This window comes from Crocodylus siamensis, chromosome 1, assembly GCF_052110815.1.
Source record: "Crocodylus siamensis isolate JL-2025a chromosome 1, ASM5211081v1, whole genome shotgun sequence".
Lineage (NCBI taxonomy): Eukaryota > Metazoa > Chordata > Crocodylia > Crocodylidae > Crocodylus > Crocodylus siamensis.
Window position 1 is genome coordinate 379,764,860 of NC_143395.1, and position 27,141 is coordinate 379,792,000.

Here is a 27,141-nt window from a genome sequence, read left to right on the forward strand (position 1 = left end):
GTGGCAAACGCCTGCAGTAAGGCAGCAGCCCTAGATTTCAGGATGGTGGACTTCAATGAGCTAAGGAGAATAGTAGGGGAGGCACTGGGGTCCTGGAGGGGAGGGGAGCCAGACGTCCAAGAAGAGTGGTTGCTCCTTAAGGAGACGATCCTCCAAGCCCAAAGGGAGGTAATCCCAACACGGATCAAAGAGGGTAGGAGGGCGCAAAAGCCCCCATGGCTCACCAAAAGCATCCAGGAATGTCTTCTAGCTAAAAGGGAGGCGCACACCCAATGGAGGGGAGGGGCCATCACCAGGGAGGATTATACTGAGGTTGCTCTGGGATGCAGGGGGGCAGTCAGGAAGGCCAAGGCGGAGATAGAACTGGGACTAGCTTCCCGGATCAAGATCAAGAAGTCCTTTTTAAATACATAGGGGGCAAAAGGAAGGTTCTGGGTAATGTGGGGCCCCTGCAGGACATGCTAGGAAATCTGGTCATCACACCAGAAGACAAAGGTAACCTATTTAACAACTTCTTTGCCTCCATTTTCCTGAGCAGGGAACAGATCAGCCCCCCCACTGAGCCCGCCACAGGCCCCAGGGGAGGCGCACCTAGGCCAAGGGTCAGGGAGGATCTAGTCAGGGAACTTCTGGAGGGATTGGATGTATTTAAATCAGGTGGTCCGGACGATCTCCACCCCAGAGTGCTGAGGGAATTGGCTGAGGTCATTGCAGGACTCCTGGCACAGCTTTACAAGCACTTTTGGTGCTCTGGTGTGGTGCCAGAGGACTGGAAGAGGGCCAACATGGTTCCCATCTTCAAAAAAGGGAGGAAGGAGGAGCCAGGAAACTATAGGCCAGTTAGTCTTATCTTGATCCTGGGGAAGCTTTTTGAGAGAATTATCCTGGCTCATGTCCACGAGGGGCCAGTGGGGGAAGTTATGCTTAGGGGCAATCAACACGGGTTCGTTAGCGGCAGGTCCTGTCAGACCAACCTGGTGGCCTTCTATGACCAGGTCACCAAATCCTTAGATGCAGGGGCAGCAGTGGATATAGTCTTTCTGGACTTTTGGAAGGCCTTCGACACTGTCTCTCACCCTGATCTCGTTAAGAAACTGGGGGACTGTGGTGTCGACACCTACACAGTCAAATAGGTCGCCAACTGGCTGGAGGGCTGCACCCAGAGTGGTGGTGGATGGGTCATTTTTGACCTGGAAGGACGTGGGCAGTGGGGGTCCCCCAGGGCTCGGTCCTCAGGCCCACACTGTTCAACATCTTCATCAGTGACTTGCATGAGGGGGTAAAAAGCACCCTGTTCAAATCTGCTGATGACACTAAGATGTGGGGGGATGTGGGCACACTAGAAGGGAGGAATAGGCTGCAATTGGACCTAGACAGGTTACAAGGGTGGGCGGATGAGAACAGGATGGGTTTCAACACTGACAAGTGCAAGGTGCTGCACCTGGGGAGGAAGAACCAGCACCGTACCTACAAGCTGGGAACTCCTTTCTCGTCAGTGCAGAGGCAGAAGAGGATCTTGGAGTCATCACTGATGCCAAGATGAACATGGGCCGGCAGTGTGGGGAGGCAGTCAGGAAGGCCAACCGCACCTTGTCATGCATCCACAGATGCATCGCAAGCAGGTCCAAGGAAGTGATCCTCCCTCTCTATGCGGCACTGGTCAGGTCACAGCTGGAGTATTGCGTCCAGTTCTGGGCACCCCACTTCAAGAGGGATGTGGACAACATGGAGAGGGTCCAGAGGAGGGCCACCTGCATGATCAGGGGGCAGCAGGGCAGGCCCTATGAGGAGAGGCTCAGGGACCTGAACCTGTTCAGCCTCCATAAGAGAAGGCTGAGGAGGGAATCTAGTGGCCTGTTACAAAATAGAGGGGACCAGCAGGCACTGGGGGAGTCCCTGTTCCCCTGAGCGCTACCAGGAGTGACTACAAATAATGGTCACAAGCTGGCAGAGAGTAGATTCAGACTAGACATCAGGAGGCGCTACTTCACAGTCAGGGCAGCTAGGATCTGGAACCAACTTCCAAGAGAAGTGGCGCTGGCTCCTACTTCGGGAGTCTTTAAGACAAGGCTAGATGTACACCTTGCTGGGGTTGTTTGACTCCAATACTTTTTCCTATCATGGCAGGGGGTCAGACTTGATGATCTGCTCAGGTGCCTTCCAACCCTATCAATTATGAAACCATTGCGCTAGGCTGTAAACTTTGCAGGATAAAAACTTCTCTTTTCTTTCTTTCTTTTTTTTTTTTTTTAAAGTGTGTATTGGTTATGCAGCACTTTTAGACATTACTTTTTCCAGACAGAAATAGAGTAATTCAAAGACAGACAACTGTGCTTTTATTCATTTCCCATGTTCCAGTAACACTTGCAGCATCCCTGGCAGTGCACTCTTATTAGCATAGGAAACTCAATTCTGCAGTGGCATTGTTGGTCCAAATGAGAATTTTCACACATAGGGGGAAGGATAGCTTGTACATCTTGATTTTACAGTGCCTGTATTGTATAACCTATATACGGAGTTGCAAACTATTTTTGATGAATACCTCATTCAGAACTAAATAAGTACGAGATAAAGCCAAGCTGTACGATTCCTTTCTGTGTGTATGTGCACGCGCACATGTGCGAGAGAGAGTGTACAATGGGATGGCAAATGAGTTGAGGACTCCAAGAAACATTGCACTATTCGTTTTTAATAAAGCTTTAGATTATTTGTAGTAACTGATCTACTTGATAAATAAAATATTTTTATGCATAAATGCAAATACCTTTTTGATAGAGACAAATAGAACAAAAATTAACTTGGTCTTTTAGTTTCCATACCTTATACTTTTGACAAATAACCATCCACAAACCAGCTACTGAAGTAACAGTAATATTAACAAAGGCATCTGAGTTCACAACACACTGCACATATTTTGCAGCCAGAATATTACACTATAGTACGGGCTGCTTAAATAATTATGTATCAGATTAAATGCAGAACACCTATTAAAAATGAAACAGCATTTTGGAATAACATTTTTGTAGTCTATGTGAAAAATTGAACAACATGCCAATTAATTTTAGAGTGGCAACAGAGCAAGCTTAGCTCATCTGCTGATCAGTTTATGCTATAATGTACAATTTGTTATAAATAAAATATGAAAGGGGAACTGTGGGGTCCAGCTATAGTCAGGATAATGGATTGTGTATTTTCTTCTTCCCAACTGTTAGTTTTGCCACATTTTAAGATGTAATGGTACTTCTCTGATCTAGTAGAATGGACAAGCTATCAGGAGGGTGTGGAATATGGGGTGGGTGGCCAAAATAAATTTGTTGGACTAGGGAAGTTGTGTTGCATCAGCAACTGTAACTAAGAGGACAAGACCTTTTCCTCCTAATTCACAGCTCCAGGGATCTTACTACTCCATAAGGGACCTGGGGAAGCACCAGCACCCCAGAAAACTCAAGTTCCCTTTTACATCTTTAAGTTGTTCCCACTAGATCTGATGGCAGTCCAGGATCCTTCTACATCAAGGGTAGGCAATTATTTGGGCTGGTGGGCCACTGAGGGAGTTTGGGTGAGCTGTTGCAGGCCAGGTCAGCACCCCACTCTCCCACAACAGCTCACCCAAACTGCTTAAGTGGCCCACCCCTGGGCAGAGAGAACAATGGTTTGGGGAACCTGACCTTTATTTCCCGCTTCTCCATGAACCCCTTCCCACACCCCGAGTGCCGTTGGGCTGGTGCTGCACTGTATTCCTGCAAGCCAGCTTGGGTCACGCTGGGGCAGCAGGTGTAGCTCCTGCCCAACCCAGCCATGTGGTTGGGCAGGAGGAAGGAGGGGTGCATAGGGAGGTGAGGAAACAGTGCAGCACAGGCCTGGATGGCCAGCGGCTCTCAGCTCCCTTCTACCTGCACCTGCTACCCCAACCCAAGTGTACATGGCTGAGTTGGGCAGGAGCTGTGCCAGCTGCACCCATGCGACCTGAAGTGGCACATGGGACTACAGCGTGGCACTGGTCCAGCCTGGCCATATGCTGGGGAGTCATGAGGGGTGCAAGGAGAAAGGGGCATAGAGTTACAGGTTGTCTGGACCTGGCCAGGCCAGTATCATGCCATTTCCCCTTTTTCCCTGCACCCATTCCCCATCTTCATTTCCTGGTACATGGTTCGGCTGGTGCCACACTTTATTCCTGGGTTTATTCCGCACTTTATTTGTTAGATTAGCCGTGTGCTGGGGGCTTGGGGTCAGGCAGGAGCCACACCAACTGCTTCCATGTGGTGCAGCCAGAAGTGGCATGCAGGAACACATTGTGGCACCAGTGCCCACACCTGTACCAGGCCCTGGCCTGGCAGAGCCCAGAGCCTGCTGCTCCTGGCCCTCTTCCCCTTGCACCTCCTCCCCCACCAGCAGGAAGGACCTTACCTGACCTTCAATTCACCCATGCAGGGTCTGAGTGGTGTGCAGACAGCCTCACCAGGCAAAAGCCTAGCCATGAGCTCAACGGCCCCCACCTTGGAACCTACACTGGAGGCCGGATGGTGGGACAGGGTGGGCCAGCAGGGGAAAGGAGTGGAGTGGCTGCTGCTGCTAGCTGCCATCAGGAAGGGAGAAAAAAGTGAGAGGCACTGAAAACCAGGGCACAGCTATGGGCCAGATATAGTTCTTCAAAGTAATAGTTGCAGGCCAGGTAAAATTTAGGAGGCCAGATCTGGCCCATGGGCTGTATTTTGCCCACCCCTGTACTACATGTTACCCTGAGGGCAAACTCTTATTCCCAAAGTCTGATTTTGTGCAGGCCACACACACTGGTCAGCCCAGAGAACTATAAACCCTAGTGAACAGTACCAATACCAATACTACATTCCACATGATTCCAGTTATTTCATCTACTCCTTTCCTTTATATGAAAATCCTACAGTGAAATCTAACAGCTTCTAAAGCAATAACTGGTCTAGATATTTGCTGTACATATCCTGGTCATGGCTGCCCAAATGCAAGATAATTCAAGAATAAAAGTGAGGAGGCCTACATCTTCATGTTCACTCATTCATTCACTACAACTGCACTGGAGCAAAAATAAACTATAAGGCCATATAGCAAACCTGACCTACTTTTTATAGCCAGACCCCGATTTCAAGAATTCCAGTGAAACAGGCTGAAAATTCCACAACTTTGGTTAAAAAGCTTTCGATCTGCAAATGATTTAACCTCAATATGAAACTGACCAGTGGAGTCACTGAAGTATCCCTTCTGTGGTGCTGTCCTTCATGTTTTTAAATTGCTACAAGACGTATTAAAATGCAGAACTGCACCAAAAAAAATTCCTCTAGCTTTTATTCCTGGAACTGTGGTGGCTTTTGCCATACAGATGGAAACAGAAGACATTTTGGGTTTGAGAACTAAGCTTGTATGATGTTTCTGCTAAAACGACCTGCAGTGAAATAGCAAACACATACATTTAAGTTCTCAGCATCGTGCTCCTCCTTATATCAACACCTAAATCTGCTGAATGGATGCAGATCAGCTGTATTACACTGGGCTGTTTGTAGATGCAAGCAAATATCCTTGTACTAATTATATGTTGCTCATTTTGGCAGGTTTCAATTAAAAGCACAAGTACCAGAGAGATTTTTTAAACAAAAGTTTAAATACATAAGCATAATGCTTAAAATAGGATCTAGCTTATAAAATGCAGCAATGTATAAAACTCAGACTGGTTGCAGTCTTAACTGTTCTTAATATAATTTGACCACTTTAAGCATAGCAGACTGTATTACAGGTTTCCCTTGTTTTATGCTGTACATACGTTCTTGGAAAATGGAATGTAACTTGAATTTGCATTAAGGGAACCCACTTTACAATGTAACAAATAGGGATACATTCCAAGACCTCGACTGTACTGACCCCCCAGACTCATTTCTACCACTTTTACAAGACAATTTTGGTACTCACCAACAGCAGACAGTACACACAAGTACAGGGCACTATCCTAATGGGGATGGCAACAACACAAACATGTCACAGACAACAAGTGTGGAGCACAGATGCATACAGGAGACTACATTTTGGTGCATGATTCCCACAACACATCGCACAAAGCAGCTGACTGCAGGCTTCCACCACACTGATCACGGAAGAGTTAATTTACCTCGCATATAATGAATTATTGGTATAAAAAGGGTCATCACATAAGAGCGAATTTGAATATACAGAACCAACATAAAGCAAGGGAAACCTGTGTTCTAAACTGCCTGGGATTATCTAATACAATGTCCTATATAAAAACTATTCAACATCAGCCCTAACAACCTCTGTAATTTAGTAAAATCCTCCCCTTGAAGCATACACAAGACACCTGTCATTTAACTATTCATTTGTAAAAGATATATGTGTATATAGCTGTTGCCTCCTATTTTATGATTGCTTTTGTAGTCCTCCTGTAAGATGATTTGCATTCTTACACCAAGGTAGTAATTTCTATTTTAATGTTTTTGCTGCAGTAGTATGTGTAAGTTGCACATTTACATAAAATTTAAGATGTTTGTGTATTTTCTTACTCTTTAATAAGCTGTGCAAACCTTTGGGTGGTGATTTGATTCTGAGGAGATTCAGCCCGATTCGGTGGCTGAATCTCTGAATCGAATCAGGGGACCAATTTAAAGGTCTGAATCTATTCAAAGCTCTCCGAATCTTCAGAAAAGAGGGAGCTGCAGCTGACTTGGAGCTGCTAAGTACTAGGGACAGGGCACGTGGGCTGGGGGAAGTCATGGGAGGACCCAACCCCCCCGCTCCCACAGCACCCCCCCGCTCCCCCAGCAGCCCCATGGCTGCCTCTGTCCACCCCAGCTCAGTACTTTAAAGAAAAGCCCCGTGCTCACTGGGTGCTGCCAGGTGGGGGGGATCCTTGCTGCCCCCCACTGCCCAATGCTGCATGGGGAGGTTCTGCCTACCCCCCCCCCCAGCTCCCTCAGCCTCCCCACAGATGTCCCACCCCAGCCAGCTCTGGCCCTTTAAGAAAAAACAAAAAACAAGAAAAGCCCCAGGATTCACTGCTTCTGGTGCATCCTTGGGACTTTGGGGCCTCATGCATGGATCATTCCCCCCCACCAGCAAAAGTGGTGAGTCCTGGAGTTTTTTTTCATGTTTTTTTTTTTTCCTTAAGAGGCCAGAGCTGGCCTACGTGAGGCACCTGTAGGGGGGCTGAGGGAGCGGGGGGGGGGGGGGGGTCAGGGGCTCGTGCAGTGCCCCCCCTGCAGCATGGGGCAGTGAGGTTCACCTCCCGCCTGGCAGTACCCAGCGAGTCAGGACTTTAAGTGCTGGGAGCTGTGGCAGCCATTGGCGGGCTGGGAGAGGGGTGGGGGATGGACCTGGCCTGGCTGATTCGAAGATTCAGATGAAACGAATCAGGACAGTGATTTGACTCACTGAATCGAATCACTGTCCCCTGAATCGGCTTTATCCAAAGCGAATACTAGCCACTTCACACAGGCCTACTCTTTAACTGTTATTAAGCAGTTATTTCAAGTTTCCACATAAGCAGGAATACCACTCCCAGGTGTGCCACAGTACAATCCCATAGTTATGGAGTCTAGTGAGACTGCTCCTGCAGGATTCTATTCTTAGGCATCTATGTGATCCCAAATTCTGATCTTCAACTCTCTTCCCATGGAGCAGTCTGCTTCCATATTGTCATCATGGGGGACTTCAATTATCCAGACATCTCCTGGGAGAAATGCTCGTTCAAGTCGGACAGGTCGCGTTCCTTCCTGACCTGCATTGAAGAGGTCTTCCTGGCTCAGGAGGTGCAAGGGCCAACCAGAGGTAATGCTCTCTTAGACTTGGTCCTGGCCAAAGGAGACAACTTGGTGACAGACTTAAAAATAGAGGGTAGCCTGGGCGACAGAGACCACAAAACCATCACATTCACTGGCTGTCGCAAGGCAGACAAATCTGATAGCAGGATTGAAGACTTGGACTTCAAAAATGCAAATTTCAACAAGCTTAGGTCACTAGCAAGGCAAGTGCTGCAGGACCCAGGATGGAGAGCAAAAGGTGTGCATGAAGAGTGGTCATTCCTTTAGGACACAATCCTTGAAGCACAAAGGAAGTCCATTCCCATGTGGAGAAAGTGTAGCAGAAGGGATAGGAAGCCCTCCTAGCTAAACAGTGAAACCATGGTCCTCCTTGGAAAGAAAAAAAGAGGCATACAAACAATGGAAGCTGGGGACAGGCCCCAAGAAGGACTATACAACAACAAGCCACATTTGTAGGGAACAAATTAGAAAGGCTAAGGTACCAACTGAACTTAGATTAGCAATGGGAATCAAGAACAACAAAAAGTCCTTCTTTAATTACATAGGAAACAAGAGGAAAGCAAATAGGAGTTTGGTGCCACTGGTCAACAACTCAGGACAGCTGGTTACTGACACTCAGGAGAAAACTGAACTCCTGAATGACTATTTCACTAAGCCACAGGGAAAGTCATACTGGATAAGGTACAGAATGAGCAGGGCAGAAATTACTGCTTTTCTACTGTAACCATAGAACTGGTGTATAATCAGTTAAAGAAATTAGACATAGATGTCAGCAGGACTGGATAAACTCTATCTGAGGGTACTGAAGGAGCTGGCTGACGTCATTGCAGAGCCCCTGGCAAAACTGTTCCAAAACTTGTGGTGCTCCAGAGAGGTCCCTGAGGACTGGAAGAGGGCCAATGTTGCATCCATCTTCAAGAAGGGGAGGAAGGAGGTCCTGGGTAACTATAGGCCTGTTAGCCTAACTTCTATCCCAGGGAAAATCCTGGAAAAATTTATTAAGGAGTCTATGTGCGATAGGCTTGCAGAAGAGAGGATTCCGAATGACAGCCAGCACGGCTTTGGTTGCAGGCAGGTCTCATCTTGCCAACCTCATCTCCTTTTACAATCAGCTAACTTGTCACCTGGATAAGAGAGAAGTGGTGGATATTGTATACCTTGATTTCCAAAAGAACCTTTGATCTGGCATCCCACGATGTTCTTGTGAGAAAATTGGAAGACAGTGGGCTTAACTGCAAGACAGTTAAGTGGGTATGAAGCTGCATGTGGGGTAGGGCCCAGAGAGTCCTAATGAAAGGATCTGTGTCATCCTGGCAAGAAGTGGGCAGCAGTGTCCTGCAGGGGTCGGCGCACGATCCTCTACTTTTCAACATCTTTACCAATGATTTGGATGACCGGATGAAGACCTCACTGGCCAGGTTCACAGATGACATCAACTTATGGGGAAGAGTGGTCACGCTTGAAGATAAGCTACAGATTCAGGCGGATCTAGATGGGCTAACAAGTTGGGCGAGTCAGAACCAGATAAAGTTCAACGTTGAGAAATGTTAAGTGCTCCACCTGGAGATAAACAATCCCTTGCACAACTACAGGCTTGGCAATGCCAACCTGACCAGCACTACGAATGAAAGAGACCTGGGGGTAATAATAAAACACAGCATGAATATGAACCAGCAGTGCGACTGTTGCCAGCAGGGCAAATAATACTCTGGCATGCATCAAGCAATGCATCTCAAAGAAGACCAAGGTGATTCTTTCACTCTACTTGGCACTCGTGAGACCCTAACTGGAATACTGCATCCAGTTTTGGGCACTGCACTTTAACAAGGACATGGTAAAACTTGAGAGTCCAGAGAAGGGCCACCCATATGATTAGAGGCTTGCATGACATGCAATACAAGAAAAGGCTGAGGGACTTGGGACTCTTCAGCCTGAAAGAGAAAAGGCTGAGAGGGGACTTGGTAGCAGCTTACCGCTATATCAGGGGAGTACATCAGGGGTTCAGTGAACAACTGTTCACCAGGGCACCCTTGGGGAAAACTAGGAGTAATGGCTACAAACTTCTGGAAGATTGATTCAGGCTCAACATTAGGAAAAAAACTTTGATCAGGGCATCCAGACTATGGAATAAGCTCCCTCCAGAAGTGGTGCAATTGCCTACCCTGGAAATCTTCAAGAGGAGACTGGACAGTCATCTTGCTGGGGTCACCTGACCCCACCTGTCATTTTTCCTGCCTGGTGCAGGGGACTGTCCCTTCCAACCTTACAATCTATGAATCTATTTCATGTACAGCTCTCCTCTAGTGAAGAGCCACCCACATTAGCTGGTGGAGAAAGAATGTTTGCGACAGGTTTCTTCTGTCTGTCGGCAAGTTAACTGAAGTTATTGCCCTACAAGGGAATGAATTAATAGGATGCATTTTGGGGCCAAAGACATCTTATTTGTGACTGAACATATTTTGGAAAGCCACAGCATTTATAGCAAATATTTATTCAGTGCTTAGAAAAAGATTATGGAAAATTTTCAGAAACAAAAAAGGTCTTTTGCAAGAACATCCATTCAACATTTTGTAACTGATTACTGCCACTAAAATGCACATGTATTTTGGGATATCTTGTATACACACATATTTCAAAAGCTATGTAGCTATCATCCTGAGTAATCTACAAAGAGATGTAAATTTAACTATCCAGTTATGGGACATTTCTATTATTGACAACCAAGGACAAAACCATTCATAGTAGATATTTAAAAGTTTAATGTGCCTTTTTATCAAGGAAGGCAAGAGATATCCATGGCTACGTTAACAAAATCTGTCAGAGTCATTTTAAAGCTGTATAGCTGAACCTTCGATATAGTAAAAGACACATACAAGAAACACCTTTATGAACAGTAGATGGAGATTAGGTTTGTGTTACAATAAACCAAGCTTATATTCCATCATTGTATGTGGCTCTCCCATAACTTCACTTTGTGATGGGTCTGAAAAAAAAAAAAAAAGAGAACAAGAAAGACTTAATATTTTACTAAGCTAGTAAAACTTTGAAAAGCAACTTCCCCATGCAAGATGAATATTTCCCTCAAGAAGTATATGTTCATATGAACAGACACCCCATGATTATCCAGAAGAGTATGCCAAACCATGAGGTACAGGGCCTTTCACTGGGGACTACACAGACTGAAATTATGAAGAAAAGAGCAGGCTGACCCTATTTCAGATCAGCTAATGTAGTAGGAACATGTGCATAGGGAACAATACATTCTGTCCTAATATGCCCCTGTGTGCACAAGATTGATTTGGTCTCTTCACTAATTCCTATCTAATGCTCTTCCAGTGATGGCGAGGCTTCATTGTCAAAGTGCTGGAGGATAAGAGACACTCTTCCAAGAAAAAGCTTTTAACAGTGCATTAAATAGCCTTTTAATACTATTAAAATAAGGGTTAGCAGAGATATATTACCAATACCCCACACATCCTTGCTCCACATGTAAGGAAAGAACTCTCAAAAGCACATATCCCCATCAAGTTTATCCCTCCTCTTTAAAATCCTGGACTAAAAGAAAAATAAAATGTGTTTATAAACTTCCATTCCCTTGCATACATACAGAGATCTTGACCATCCAAATCTCATTTTTCCCCTGATAATATTGGGACTCCTAGCAAAACCCTTGAAAGTATATTTACCATTAAGAATATCCTCAAAACCAATGCATTCATCATTTCCTCTAAGGGTATCCAGTGCAATGTTTGAACTATGAAGAAATGGAAGACGTTGCACCTGTGAAAGAGACAGTAAGTCACAGTTTGTGAAGTTTCCCGCATATATCCCCAAGACGAAATTCTCAAAAACAAACAGCTAAAATAACGTGTTCTGTGGGAAATGACAGCTACAATGGACATAACTACTGAGATATTCTAGTTTGCATAAATATATCTCAAGATTAGTTACAAATCACCTCCTGTTCAAGGCACAAGATGACAAGAGAATGCACATGTAGCACAAACAGTTTTAAATTTCAGTTGAATTAAAAAAGATATTCACTTTCCTTCCAAAAATGCGTAAAAAGCTCTGCAAAGTCTCTTTCCCTTGAGTAAAGAGTTCAGATCAACAATCAGCAAGTTAATTTTCAATATCTGACTAGCTAGTTTATTTCCAACATTTTTTTTTTAACTCAATAATCAGAAATTTAAAAAACCATGTCAACAGCTATGCTACAATTTTATATTGTATACATTTCTCACAGTATTCCGGGTCCCTGGGTGTTAGCACAGCCAAGGCTGGGCATTGTGACTAGGCTGTGCCAATGCTCTGCTGGGGCTTTAAGCCACAGAGGTTCCTGGCTAGAGCAGTGGTGGGAAATTATTTGGGCTAGAGGACCATTTAGGGAGTTAGGGTGCGCTGTTGCAGGCCAGATCAGCACACCTGCCTCCCACCCATAACAGCTCACCAAAACTCTCTAAGTGGCCTGGACCCCCACAAGCAGGGTGAACTCAGCTGGGGGGTGGGATGGGCTGCAGGTGGAGGGAATGGTGTTGGGGGGCAGGATGGAAAGGCAGGATTGGAGCCAGGATCACAGGGCAGTGGCAGTACGGCACACAGACATCCTCCCACCCAAGCCTTTCTTGAGCCGAACCCTACCCTGCTTCACCTGCCCCACCCCTTCCCCCCAACATACACCTACCTGCTGGGGGGGGGGGGCGCCGCGTATGTCTGTGCATCCAAGCCTGGGGTGGTGGGGGACTGGAGGGTTGTTGGGGGCTTTTAAATTATAAATCACTGATTTTGAAGTTAGCAGAGAATTTGCAATTTTTTAATCAGGGAAAACCAGGTTCCCTGATGATTTCATAGATTTCATAGACATTAGGGCTGGAAGGGACCTCGGGAGATCGAGTCCAGCCCCCTGCCCAAAGGGCAGGAAGTTAGCTGGGGTCATAGGACCCCAGCAAGATAAGCATCCAATTTACTCTTGAAGGTGTTCAATGTAGGTGCTTGAACCAGCTCTGCTGGCAGACTGTTCCAGACCTTGGGGGCTTGGACAGTAAAGAAATTCTTCCTTATGTCCAGCCTGAAACGGTCTTGCAGGAGTTTGTGACCGTTTGACCTCGTCATCCATTGGGGCGCTCTGGTGAACAAACGTTCCCCCAGATCCTGGTGGTCACCCCTGATAAACTTATAGGTGGCCATCAGATCACCCCTGAGCCTACGGTTTTCCAGGCTAAAGAGTCCCATGGCTCTCAGCCTGTCATCATAAAGATCTGTTTTCCTGATCTCTGATCATGCGCGTGGCTCTCCTCTGGACTCTCTCAAGCTTCTCCACATCCTTTTTGAATTGTGGAACCCAAAACTGGACGCAGTACTCCAGCTGCGGCCTCACCAAAGCCGAGTACAAGGGGAGAATGACGTCCCGGGATTTGCTCGAGAAGCATCTATGGATGCAAGCCAGCGTTTTGGTCGCTTTACTAGCCGCAGCATTGCAGGCTCATGTTCATCTTGTGGTCAATGATGACCCCCAAGTCTTTTTCTTCTGTAGTGCTAACCAACGTAGCACTGCCGAGCCTATAAGGGTGCTGCAGGTTTTTCCTCCCAAGGTGGAAAACCTTGCATTTTTCGGTGTTAAACACCATGAGGTTCTCATCTGCCCATTTGCTGAGCTTGTCCAGGTCAGCCTGGATCACCCGCCTGTCCTCTGGCATGGATGCTTTGCCCCAAAGTTTGGTGTCATCGATGAACTTGGCCAGTCCACTCCTGACTCCAATGTCCACATCATTAATGAAGACGTTGAACAGTATGGGTCCCACGACAGAGCCTTGAGGGACCCCACTGGTCACAGGGCACCACGATGAGTGACTGCCATCAATCACAACCCTCTGGGTCCGACCACGGAGCCAATTTCCCAGCCAGTCGATCGTGGTGGAGCCAAGGCCACAACTGGCCAGTTTGGCCAAGAGGTGATCATGGGATACCAGATCAAAAGCTTTTCTGAAGTCAAGATATATGACATCAACCTCTTCTCCCTTGTCCAGATGATAGGTCACCTGGTCATAGAAGGAAATGAGATTGGTCAAACAAGACCTACCCACAACAAACCCGTGCTGGCTATCCCTTAGAATGTTATCCTGGGCCAGTCCCTCAAGAATGGCCTCCTTAATAAACTTTTCTAGGATCTTCCCCAGGATAGAAGTCAGGCTAATGGGCCTGTAGTTAGCCGGATTCACTCTCCTCCCTTTCTTGTAGATCGGCACCACATTGGCCTTCTTCCAGTCTTCAGGCACTACAGCGGAGTGCCAGGAGTTTTCAAAGATCCGTGCCAGGGGCTGGGCTATGACGCTCGCCAGCTCCTTGAGTACCCTGGGGTGCAGATTGTCAGGGCCGGCTGACTTGAAGGTATCCAGCTTCTCAAGGTGTTCCTTCACGAGGTCAGCATTTATGGAGGGTAGGGGATCCCCCTCACCCAGATTTCCCTGTCCCATAGCAGGCATGGGCATCCCATGTGACTGATGAAAGACTGACACAAAGTACCTATTTAATAGGTTGGCTTTTTCCTGGGCATCAGTTGTCAGTTGCCCCATCTGGTTTAGCAGGGGCCCAACGTTGCCCTTGCTTTTCCTCCGGCTCCCCACGTATCTGAAAAAGGACTTTTTGTTGTCCTTGATGCCTGAAGCTAGTTGGAGTTCAGTTGCAGCTTTGGCTTTCCTGGTTTGCTCCCTGCAGGACCGGACCAGCGTGGAGTAATCCTCCTTGGAGGTGAATCCCATTCTCCATCCTTTGTAGGCTTTCCTTTTTAGCCACAGGAGGTCCGCTGGGTCCCTGGAGAGCCAGGGGGGTGCTGTGCCTTCTTGCTGCCTTTCCTCCGTGTTGGGATAGATTTAGCTTGTGCATTGAGGATCGCTTCCTTGAGAAGCAACCACTCTTCTTGAACTCCCATCTCCCTGGGGTCATGGTCCCTAAGGGCCTGACTGACTAGCCTCTTGAACTTGTCAAAGTCGGCTTTTCTGAAGTCAAGGACTTCTGTGTTGCTGACTGACTTGCCAGCTTTACGGCGGATGGTGAAGGTGATCAGCTCGTGGTCACTGTCACCCAGCTTCCCATCGATCACTAGGTCGCCGATTAGGTCGTCCCCCATAGCCAGTACCAGGTCGAGCAGCGCTTTGCCTCTCGTTGGCCCATAGACTTCTTGAGTCAGATAGAGGTCATCCACGCATGAGAGAAAGCTTTGCAACCGCTCGGATTTTGCTGAGTGATCTTCCCACGAGATGTCCGGGTAATTGAAGTCACTCATGACAACCAAGGTCCTGGAGCAAGTGGCCTCAGTCAGTTCCCGGGCAAACTCCTGGTCAAGCTCAGGACTTTGAGTGGGAGGTCTGTAGTAGACTCCCACCGTTCTGTCCCCTGTGCCGTATTCCCCACGAATTTTTACCCAGAGGGTCTCTAGCTGTCCATGCCGGTCACCAACATCAGCTTGCAGGGACATGTAGCTTTCCTTCACATAGAGAGCTGCACCCCCGCCCCTTTTGTCAACACGATCCCTCCTGTACAGGGTATAGCCCTCTATACCCGTGGTCCAGTCATGGGTGGAGTCCCACCAGGTCTCCGTTATCCCAATGACATCATAATTCTTTGCACTGAGCAGGAGGACAAGCTCGTCCTGCTTGTTGCCCAGGCTCCTGGCATTAGTGTACAGGCAGGCAAGTGTGCCCTTGGGGGCTCTTGCCTTGCCCACAGATTGTGCCAGGGCTGGGGCAGGGGTGGGCTCCCTTAAGTCCCTTGGTCTGCTGGCTTTGCAAGGGTCGCTCAGCGGGCCAGCAGTGGCATTTTTCCCCCATCCCGCAGCAGGCTTAGTTTAAAGCCCGGTGGAGCAGGTCAGCCAGCCTGGCTGAGAAGAGCCTCCTCCCCAGGGGAGAGAGGTGGAGGCCATCTCTTCCCAGCAGCTCGCTGCCTCTCTCGCCAAAGAGCGGGCTGTGGTCATGGAAGCCAAAGCCTTCCCGGTGACACCAGCTCCACAGTCTTTGGTTCACTGCATGGATCCTCCTCTCCCTCCTCAGCCCATAGCCCGAGACTGGGAGGATGGACGAAAACACCACCTGAGCTCCCAGACCCCTAAGCCCTGCTCCCAACTCCCTGTAGCGCCTCATGACCTGGCTGGGGGTGCTGCGAGCCGTGTCATTGGTGCCCACGTGAATAAGGAGCATGGGGTAGTGGTCTGTGGGCCGGAGGAGCTGCGGGATCCTCTCCGCAATGTCTTGGATGCGGGCCCCCGGGAAGCAGCAGACTTCCTGGGCTAAGGGGTCGGGGTGGCAGATTGCCCCCTCAGTGCCCCGCAGGATGGAGTCTCCCACAACAAACACCTTTCGCTTTGTCTTGGGGAGAGTGGGGGCAGTAGCTGCGGTCGAGCCTGGGTTGCCTGTGGGAGCCGGCAACTAAGCAGGCTCTGCCGGGGCTGCAAGAGGTGCGAACCTGTTGCTAAGCTCCGGCGAGGGAGGGGCCTTGGTGCGGTGGGCCTTGGGGCCCTTGACCACCTTGGTCCATGCCCCTGACTGGGCAGAGCGGGAGGTCCCAGAGTCCTCCTTAGTCATGGAGAGAGACGGAGCTCTCCCCTGTGGCTCCCGGGGGAGAAGGGCCTGGCAGTAGGAGTCTCTCTCCTGCTCGCAGTCCCTGATGGCACGCAGTCTCTGGACTGTGGCCTGGAGCTCCTCCAGCTGGCAGATCACTATATCAGAAAATGTTGAAAGGAAGAGGGGCAGAGAATTTGTAATCTTGACGTCTTCCTTTCTCTTTCCAGTCCAACAAATTCCTCTCATCTGCAAGAGCAGGGATTCCCTTCCTATGAAGTTCAAAAGTTTTGCATAGAAAGCAAGACAAAGAGTATTGTTTTTAGGAACCAATACTGCATTCCTGTGGCTCTGCTAAATTCTGCAGAAAGGGAGAACACCCAGTGTTAAACTGCTCACGCCTACTTTACCTGGTGTTAACTGAAGCAGCAACTCTGAAAGTTTCTAAGATGTAAAGTATTAAAATGCAATTGAATTACTGAAAGAGCCATGTTAAGAGTTTGCTTTAAGCAGCTATCCAACATATTTTGAAGTAAACAGATGCTTCTAAAAGAACCCTTTTCCAGATAGTGAAGTTAACTGAAGCAATTTATTTTCCCAAAGTAACTAAAAACGGCCTACCTGTTTCACTGCTTTGAATTCCATTTGCAGCTTTAAAGGTGCATGAAGTCCTTGAATATTTCTCAGGGTTGCAAAATTCATTTTATCCTCATTCAGTTGAAACTATAATGAGAAGACTTTTTTGAGAGAGATGTCTTCAAAAACAGTGACAGAAAAAGTATTTCTAAAATTGTTTTTCAGTGAACATGCCAACGAAACAAATCACCAAAAAGTGGAAATACAGAAAACAGATATTGCTTACCAACATCTTGGTGTACATGAAAAATACCCAAACATTAACATATTTTCTTTTAAGTGAGAAAGCAAATCTCACTAGTCTAGTCATAAGTCAAGTATGTCAACCCTACCTGTTGTGTTATTTTTGTCAGAATACATTTGACTCCACCTAGTAGTATAGACATGTATTGATCTGTATTCAAAACTATTCAGTTCCAAGCAAGTGTTAATAAAAATATTAGCAATATTAGCAATATCCAAGCAAGAAATAGAAAAGCTAGGTCACTAGATTTAAAATGAAAAGCCAAAGCAGGCCTTAGAAACTGACACACAATTCATGTCCTTTTTTGACCATTGTTTTAAAAAAAACGAATCAGTTGACAAGTTCTCTCCTAAATCCAGCACTAGAAGTTTATAGGGCCCCAGAAACTAGGCATTATTTCTCTTAAATATATGTTATACACTTTTTTCACCATATAATTCAGAAAAGTAAATGCTTAATCTAGATAAGATTCTCAATTGAAGTGCTATGAGATCCTTTTAAGGATGATGCCCTGCCACACTTATTTCTAGGAGACACTATGCAAGGCTGGAGTTGGAAGTGGCTGCAGCAGGTACGGGATAGCCCATGGCAGCCCAACCTGATGGGACCGGCAGTCATGAAACTGGTCCTGCTGACCCGTCTAAGAGCCCAGACCAGCAATATGACCACCACAGCCAGAATACAGCAAGTGCTCCCCTTACCCCAGTGCTTCCCAGGGGGCAAGGAGTACCTCCTGGGATCCATGCATTCAGGCAAAGGCAGGGGTGCAAATCTCTCTTCTGCAGGGAAAAGGAGGAGTGCCTTCTGCTCACATATGAAGAATTTACTACTAAATTCAGAATAGTTGTGGAGGAGTGCTTTGGGCCTATAAAGCAAGGATGGGGATTATCTGGGCACAAGGGTCACATATAGTTTGATGACCTGTCACAGGCCAGGTCAGTAACCCACACCCCTCCACCAACTCACCCAAACTCCCTATGGGGCTTTAACTAGGTGGGGAACAGTGTTTTGGGGCAGATAAGGTCGGGATCATAGGGCCAGTTCGCTGGGTGGTGACAGCTCAATTCCAGGGTTTGGGCCAAACTGTGATCCACTCCCTGCATGCCCCTGCCGTTAGAGGGTATATGTACAGGGTGTGTGTGCGTGTATATATGAAGGAGCAGCCCGGGTGCTAGGTCCCAGAAGCCAGCTGGGAGTAAGGAGAAGAAGGGGATGAAGGGGGACGGGGGGAAGGGGCATATGCAACAGAGCTCCGAGAGTACGCAGCTGCCCCGGCAGCGTTCTGCTTGGCACAGCCCATGCCATGCTCCTGCCTGCACCCACCAGCTCAACCCCAGCCCTGGCCTACACATAGCTTCCAGTGGGGCTGTTCCTGGCATGTACACAGCCAACTGGGTACTGCTCTTCTTCCCTCACCTCCACCAGCAATATCACCTTCTCCTACCCCTGTTTTGCCATTCTGGGTGGGCAAGGAAGGAATCATAGAAAAATGATTTTCTATGATTTTCTATGATAGAAAATGATTTTCTATGATAGCACAGGGAGGGACCTCAGGAGATCAAGTAGTCCAACCCCAGCTCAAAGCAGGCCCATCCTCAATTTGATCATCCCAGCCAAAGCTTTGTCTAGCTGAGTCTCAAAAACATCCAAGGATGGAGGGTCCATACCAAGGATGGAGGATCCATAACCTCTCTGGGTAACCTGTTCCAGTGTTTTACTACCCTCCTAGTGAGAGAATTCTTCCTAATTTCTAACCTAAACCTCCCTTGCTGCAGTCTAGCTCCATCCTCTTTCAAACATGCTTTTAGGTAGTTGAAGGCTGCTATTAAATTTCCTCTCAGTCTCCTCTTTTCCAGACTAAATAAGCCCACTATCCTCAGCCTCTCCTCAGAAGTCATGTCCCCCAGCCCCTTCACCATTGTTGTTGCCCTCCACTGGACTCTCTCCAATTGGTCCACAGCCTTTCTGTACTGGGTGGGCCCAAGACTGAACACAGTAGTCCAGATTTGGCCTCACAAGTGCTGAATAATCACTTCCCTTGACCTGCTGACAATACACCAACCAATGCAGCCCAGTATGCCATTTCCCTGCTTTGCAAGAAGGTCACACTGTTGGCTCATATTCAGCTTATTGTTCTGCAGAGCTGCTGCCCAGCCAGTCAGTCCCCAGGTTGTAGCAGTGCAGGGGACTGTTTGTTGAACCTCACAAGATTTCTTTTGTCCCAGTCCTCCAATTTGTCTAGGTCACTCCAAATCCTAGGTCCACCCTCCAGCGTAGCTACTACTCCCCCCAAGTTGGTGCCACCTGCAAACCTGCTGGGTGTACATTCTATACCATCTTCCAGGTCATTGATGCAGATATTGAAGCTTTAACTGGGCAGCTACTGCCCCAGCCATCTTCCACCAGCTTGCAAATGGCTGCTCCTTGCTCCAGGCGGGTAGAGCAGATGGAAGGCATCAGGAGCTGGAGTCAGAACTGTGTGCGCCAAGGCAGGATGCATCCAGCTGAAGCTCCCCTGTCCCTTTGCTTAGAGTGGCATAATGAGGGCGGGACCAGAAGTAGGAGCCATAGCTAGAAGTAAGGGGAGCAGAGCAGCACCTAGGCGATTGCAGCTGCACCAGGAAGTCCTCCTGGAAACTGTGCATGCTGGCTGGGGCCTGGGCTGGTGGAAGCATGGCGTGGACTGCCCTAGAGTACTATGGGGGCATCCACAGTCTGGATTCAGCTAGCTGGGGTCAAATCTGGCCCAGAGGCCGTATCCTGTCAGTTGGGCAGCAGATCCAGCCCACAAGCAGTATTTTGCCCCTCCCATAAACGTTGAGAACTCTTCATCTACAGCGGTGGTTCTCAACCTTTTTGGACATGGGGTACCCACCCCTCATTGGATTCAAGGCCTCCATAACTTTTGTGAATGGAGTGCCACTCAATTTCAAAAATTAATTTACATATTGCAGTGCTTATATCCTTGATTATTTTTTCACACCTGGCTTAGCTCCTCACACTTCATTGCACCCTTCAAAAGATCTGGAGCACCCTAAGGTTTCACAGTACTCAGACTGAAAATCACTTATCTAGAGTCTAGACTTTCAGTAGGTGCTCTTGGAATTAACTGACAACATGAAGTATACTCCGCAAACCCACTTAGGTAGATACTGGTTTCTGAGAATAAAATAAGTTTTGATGGACTAAATAATACTACAAAATACAAATAAAATGATTTTAAAGTTTTCAAAATTAGAGTGGTTTAGTTTTGGCTCTGAGTTTTGCACTGATGTATTGATAAGAGCTGCACAATCCATAATAGAAGATAGCAATAATATTTTCCCCAAATTCTGTTATCTGTTTTCTATTTCATAAACTACAATGTCCATGGCAACAGTCTACTGGTAGAAGTACACCAATGTTAAAACCAAAAACATTTCAACCACAAGCATGCAGGAATATAAATGAAGAGAAAAACTATTCCTCTCAAAACACAACAAAATGGTCTATTTTTAGTAGAAGACCAGTAACAACAACCTTTAAAAAAATTACTGTTATTTGCCAACTGTTTTCTACTTAAAGTAAGGTTTAAGATACAGACAGCAGGAAAAATGTAGGTTTTAAAGATTACCCCTCCAAAAACAAACAATTTTAAAGCTGAATGATAATGGCATTAATTATAATGAAATGATACAGTTACTATGCATTTTATTGTCCTTCATACTAGAAGCCTGCCCATATATGAATGATGTACTGAAACTGTAGAGGTCAAGAAATTAGCAATAACAATGGCCTGAAATTCAATTTTATCATCAGTGATACTAAATATAAATAAAAAGTAATTAAAGTCATTGCCACACTTACATTTTTTTCTGACAATTCCAAAGGATGGCTGGGCAACAGTTCATTTTTCACGCTTGTAAACCTAAAAATAAAACAAAATGTAATGTCACAATTTTCTAATCTGTATTCTGATTAATTCCAGATATAAACTTGGTGGCTGTGGTGAAAAAGTAATTTGAAAATTAGCATCTTCCTCAATGGTGTAGCAACACAAGAACTAAAATTACAGGAAAATCATAACAATAAAATATGTATAAAAACTTCAGTCCACTTTTCCTCCCCTAATTAAAACTCAACACAGCAGCAGTCACTGACTCCGTTCACAAATGGACATATCTAACTTGAATGGCTGCCTTTGGACTTCACAGATCTACACAGCATATGCTTTGATGTTGCAATCACTCTGACTAAATTATTTCAGTCTGGATAGCATGCAAACTTAAGATTTTCTTCTGTACCTATATGACATGAACGTTACATTCCAAACATACTTATATTTGTTTTAGAATTATATTATTATTACAAAAATTGTATGCACACAGTTTTGGCAACCTGTTTTATACACAATATGACAAAGTGAAAGGATAAGACTTTTGAATCACGTTATTAATAGTAGTTGGGTCACTATTAGAAGAACACGCACCATTGTCCACTTTATTTGTTATGACTGGTGAGCTTGCGCTTTTTGGATGCATGAGAAAAGGGAAGATAATTAAAGCTTTGTTCAGTTGCTCATATCCTTAGACAGATGATTAATAACAGGCCTGATAACATTAACTTGTGAGCATAATGTTTAAACAGGAAATTCAAGCTTTATGCAGGACAACTGTACTGTTAAAACAGTGAGAAAATGAGAAAGACTGTCCACAGAAGTCACAGAAAACCTCCTTTTACTGGAAGTTTTCAAGATGAGGGTGGATAACCATTGGGCAGGGATGACTTAGGAACAGCATTCCTGCATACATGCAGAGGGTTGAACTGGATACTCCTTGAAGTCCCCCCACCACTGTACGATTCACCAAAAGTAACTTCTGACAAACTATGTTTACCAAGAAATTTCTATTCAGAAATAACATGCGCATAGTATGCAGGAAGAAAATATCATATGCAGTCTTTGAATTATACTTTGACTCTTTGGGGGTTGGAGGTGGTGGCAATGGACAGAAGCCACAAGGCAGTCTGGGAGCATGCTCTGGGCATCTGCAGCAAAAAGCACCCGGCAGCAACAACGTGGGGAGGGCCCACTTTTCCCCAACGCTAAACAGCAGTTTCTGCCCAGCTACTGGGGAGAGGCTCCCGTTTTTTCGGGGGCGGGGGGGGGCTTAGCCCCTCTGAGGCCCCCCCTCCCCCCCGGTAATTCAAACCCTGGTCATATGTCCTTTGATTTAAACTTATTATTGGACAAGATACTAACAAGACAGTAAAGCATACCCTCTGCGCAGAATATCATGACCTCCAAACGGTCCACTTGCTGAAAACTCAGCAATTGGGATACTGTCCTTCAGCTGAGATCCAGATCCTCTGGAATTCTGAAACAAAAAAAAAAAGCGAGGGTCACCTTAACAAATTACACCTCATTTAAAGTACCTCAAACAACTTAAATTTTAATTGATTTTTGGTATGAGGGCCAATATATCTGCCAAGTTAGTCAATGGATCTTTGAAGCTACATGTGTACCAGCCTTATGTTGCAGGACTGCTTTAAGATTTTAGTTCCACTTGATTAAGCGTAAGGTGCTTAAGCCTCTTGGAATAATGCAATAATGGTAACACCTTATCCACTATGCTTTTCTGTTTATTCTCAACAAGAACAGCTGCTGTCTTTTACTATATGTACATATAATGCCTACTTATGGGGTGGCTGCTGAATGAAATTTCTGGGCACTAAAGTAATACAAATATGAGGGGTGATCAAAAAGTTCTAAGACTTAGCCTTTATTTTAAAAAATAGTGTACAAACAACATTTTTATGAGCTGTCCCCTTCGAAGTAATCTTCTCCCAGATGATATGCACTTGTCCCAACGTTCCTGCCACTTTCGGAAGCAATGCTGGAAGTCTTCAGCTGTGAGTTTTTTGAGTTCCACTTTCACATTCTTATGGATGGTTGGAATGTCATCAAATCTCCTTCCTTTCAGCTTCATTTTGATTTTTGGGAACAGAAAAAAAAAAAAAAAAAAAAAAAAAAAAATCACATGGGGCAAGGTCAGGTGAATACGAAGGGTGCGGTATCACAGGAATGTTTTTTTCAGCCAAAAATTCTTGAATGGAGACCGCAGCATGTGAAGGAGCATTGTCATGGTGCAGAAACCATCTATCATTTTCAAGTAGCTCACAGCAGTTTCTTTTAACTTCATCCCTCAGTTGAATCAAAACCTCTTTATAAAAGGCCTGATTGATTGTTTGACCACTTGGTACAAACTCCTGATGAACGATACCCCAAACATCAAGTCTTAGAACTTTTTGATCAAAACATGTATAAAAACAACAGCACTGTTCACTAGACTGTACAATATTAAGGGAATTATGAGGAGAAACAGAATAGAATTCAGTAAATAAAACTGAAGAGGAAGAAATGACATATCTAGTCATGATATGCCCACATTTTTGAGTACCGTGTTGACTTCTGATCACCTCTCTCAAAAAGGGTGCAGTAAAACTGGAAAAGATACAGAAAAAAGGCTATAATAAAAGATGAAGAATCTGGAATAGTTGCCATAGACGGAGGGACTTAAAAAGCAGAGATACTTCAGGTTGGAATGGAGAAGATGAATGGGGATATGAGAGAGGTCTACAAAACAATGAAGTTATGGAATAAGGTGGTGGCAGTGACAGGTAGCAATGCCTTTTACTGGCTCCATCTGCTGAGAAGGCTGTGACCCATTTTTCAGATTCAGATCTGGCCACTTAGCTGCGCTTTTGTAACCTTGAGACTAGACTACTGCAATGCACTCTACACAAGGCTGCCCTTGATGAACATCTGGAAGCGACAGCTGGTGCAGCACATGGTGGCATGCCTTTTGATGGGGGGCTGCAGGAGTGCACAATGGCAGGTCTCCAATAAATGTAATGGTTTCCTGAGATTTCTAGGTACAATTCAAAGAGCTTGCTTCCACTTTTAAGGCCCTAAAAAGTCTGGGCCCTGGATACCCAAGGTATCACCTTCTTCCTTTTATGCCTCATCCCAAACCCTATGGTCAACTAAGAGCAATTTCCTGCAAATGCCATGAATGCATCATATTTGTTTGGCAAAAACATGCCCGCCTCACCTTATGGCCTGACAGAGCCCCAGCCTTGACATCTTTCGGAACTGCTGTAAAATCTTCCTATTTTGCCAGGTATACAGAAAGCAGGACTAGACTTAGATATTGTTAAGGGATGGTTCTGTTCTCTCTTGATGCTTTACTTGCTATTATAAGTTGATCTGTTCAGTTGCACATTCACTGATTTTAGAAGTTATTTTATTCTCTTACTGCAAGCCACCCTGAGCCTTTGTGGGAAAGGGTGACATAAATCTAATAAATAAGTGAACAGGAATTGTTCTTTATCGGGCATCATAATACTAGAACCAAGAGGCATGGGAGCACAAAGGAATTAATCAGGGAGCACACTTAAAACAGGTGCATGGAAGTATTATTGTTCTCAATGTCTCTTTTTTGTATGGTGTCAGATATCCAAATCTATGAGCCACTGCCTGGTGTTATCACTCCACGTGCTGATTCCATCTGCCCCATCTGGGCATTTGTAAAGATTGCAGCTTTTGCTTAAGCGCTGTGTTGTTTGTTGGACACTGCATTCACACAGGGAGGTGTCCAAAATGTTCACCTTGTGAAGTGTTGTTTTGAAGCATCTGTATCTAGATCTCACTCTGTTCAGCTTGACCCATGCTTCTCTGTCAAGGTTGAGCCCAGGGAGGAATATCATTTGGTGTTGGTATAAAACACTGTAGAAGTAGTCTGATCTTTCCCAGTGGTGGGCCCACTCCATTGCTGCCCATAGGCTTGGTTTAGCATTCCCAAACTCTTCCAGAAGCTTGTGCAACTTTCTCAATGTCTAATTAATGTGCAAATCATTGCTACTGGACGTTGTGAAGACCAATAGTATAATCAAGTTGAAGAAGGGATTAGACAACTTCTGGAGGATCAGTCCAACAGGAGCTATTATACATAACAATTAGGGTTGTAACTTGTTGCTGGTGACTGGGAGGGAATGACAGGGACAGGTAATTCCACATGTGGCCTATTTCTAATACTTTTCTTTAAAGACATTTGCAAATTGCCACTGTCGGAGCCAGAATACCGAACTAAAGAAACCCTGGTCTGATCTGTCATGAGAATTCTTACACTTGATGTGAAACGAAACGAAGCATTTAAAACTAAACTTTGCAAGGCCCAGAGAGATGAAGCATAAGCAGAAACTTATAAAAGTTTTGGCTTATACTACCACACCTTGGAGTCAAGTAATGCTACAAAAACTCAGTGTGTTGGGAAGTCCAAGAAATCCCCTTATACCACCAACAGAGACCTCCCAGAACATCATTCAGTGATCAGGAAGAGAGCTCTGCAGGCCAAGGCAGGTGGAAATTGGAGATGGACATGCTCAGCAGGAGCAGAATGAAACAGCAGCTCTACAACCACAATGGTTATGAAACAAAATTAAAGAGCTGTAACAAATTTATGGAGCAGATAGGATGACAGAAAAGGGAATTCTGACTCTCCACTTCAGGTTTTTGATATGGGGAGTAGCGCATGCATCCCCTGGTTACCCATCACTTGGCATGGTGTCTGCTTATCCCATGCTTCTGGGCTTTGCTGATTGCCATGTGGGGCCAGGGAGGAATGTTTCCCGCCCCCCCCCCCATTACAGAGGGGCGTGTGTGTTGTTCTTCAGAAGCAACAGGTGCTGCCCACAGTCAAGCCTTGATTCTGACTGGAACCTGCAAATATTCTTGCTGGGACTTAACGTCCCCCCCACAAAGGTTCCTGGTTAAAAAGACTTACTCTTCCACTTAGGAGCCTTACTTGGGACCAGGAAAGAATTTTCTCTCATAGTCATAGGGGCACAAGCTTTGCCTGGTGATTTCTCCTTCCTCTGTAGAAGGGGCAAAACCTTTTTCCTTGGATTCCTGGAGCACATTTTAACACCCTGTCCTGGCTGTGGCAAGACACAGACATTACCCTCGGGCCCCTGGTTTCCTTGTGGCAGTAGTTCTCTACCTTTTAAGGCTTGCATCCCCCCAGTATAAACTCATGGCCCCCCTTGCAAAATGCCAGCTCTTACGTTTTCACTCTGCTTTTGCTACTGAAAAATACCAAAGCAGCACTGCTGTGGGACAGTGCCCGGACAGGAACTCCCCACCATGGGAACATGCAGAGTTTTGTCCCTGCAGACCAGGCTCTTTGGGTAGATGTGATGCCTCTTATTAGACTAACTAAAAAGTTGGAAAGTGTGTTCTCTGCAAGCTTTTGGGCACAAACACCCCTCTTCAGGCGTAGTGAAGGTCTAGCATGGGGTTGATCCTGTGAGCCTGGTGCAGTAGTGCAGGGCACTGCAACACTCTTGAGAAGATCCTGGGGCATCCCAGGCTGCCTCAGACCCTGGCTGAGAAGTGCTTCCTAGGCTGCTGGGGGGGGGACACGACGCTCCGGACACTGGCAGGGCCCAGAGGCGAAGGTGAAGGCGGAGCCCATCCGCCTCGAGACGAAGCGCCACCGGCCCCTGGCAGCGGGGGAGAGGAGCGGGGCGGGGGATGACGGGCCAGACCGTTTAATCGCCCCCCGCCCCGCAGGGACAAACCGCCTTCGTGACTCAGCACTGCGCTCCTAGCCCTGCCCGACTGAGGGAGGGCCGGCCCAGCGCAGCGCAACCACCTACCTGCTTCCCGCCCGGCCCGGCCCGGCCCGGCCCAACTCAACCGCGACCCTCCCCCGCCGCCCAGCCCCGCGCGCCCCGCGCCCCCCGCTCCCGCTCACCATCTTGCCGACACGTTGCTTCCGCCCGCACGTCCGCTCCCAACCTGGCGTACTGCGTCACACGCGACGTGCTGCGTCACACGACGCGCCAGCCAGGCAAGGAAGGAGTGGAACGC

General features: G+C 46.5%; 1 protein-coding gene across 1 annotated transcript; it reads right to left on the bottom strand.

Annotated features, from left to right (window-relative positions):
- Positions 1-2,669: 2,669 nt before the first annotated feature.
- POMP (proteasome maturation protein) lies at positions 2,670-27,141 on the bottom strand. The gene is made up of 6 exons (XM_090028271.1): positions 27,026-27,141; positions 22,488-22,585; positions 21,078-21,138; positions 16,973-17,074; positions 11,486-11,579; positions 2,670-10,782 (listed from the first exon to the last, which is right to left on the bottom strand). The coding sequence occupies exons 1-6, from the start codon at positions 27,026-27,028 to the stop codon at positions 10,715-10,717; spliced, it is 426 nt and encodes a 141-aa protein (XP_089884397.1). The 5' UTR covers positions 27,029-27,141; the 3' UTR covers positions 2,670-10,714.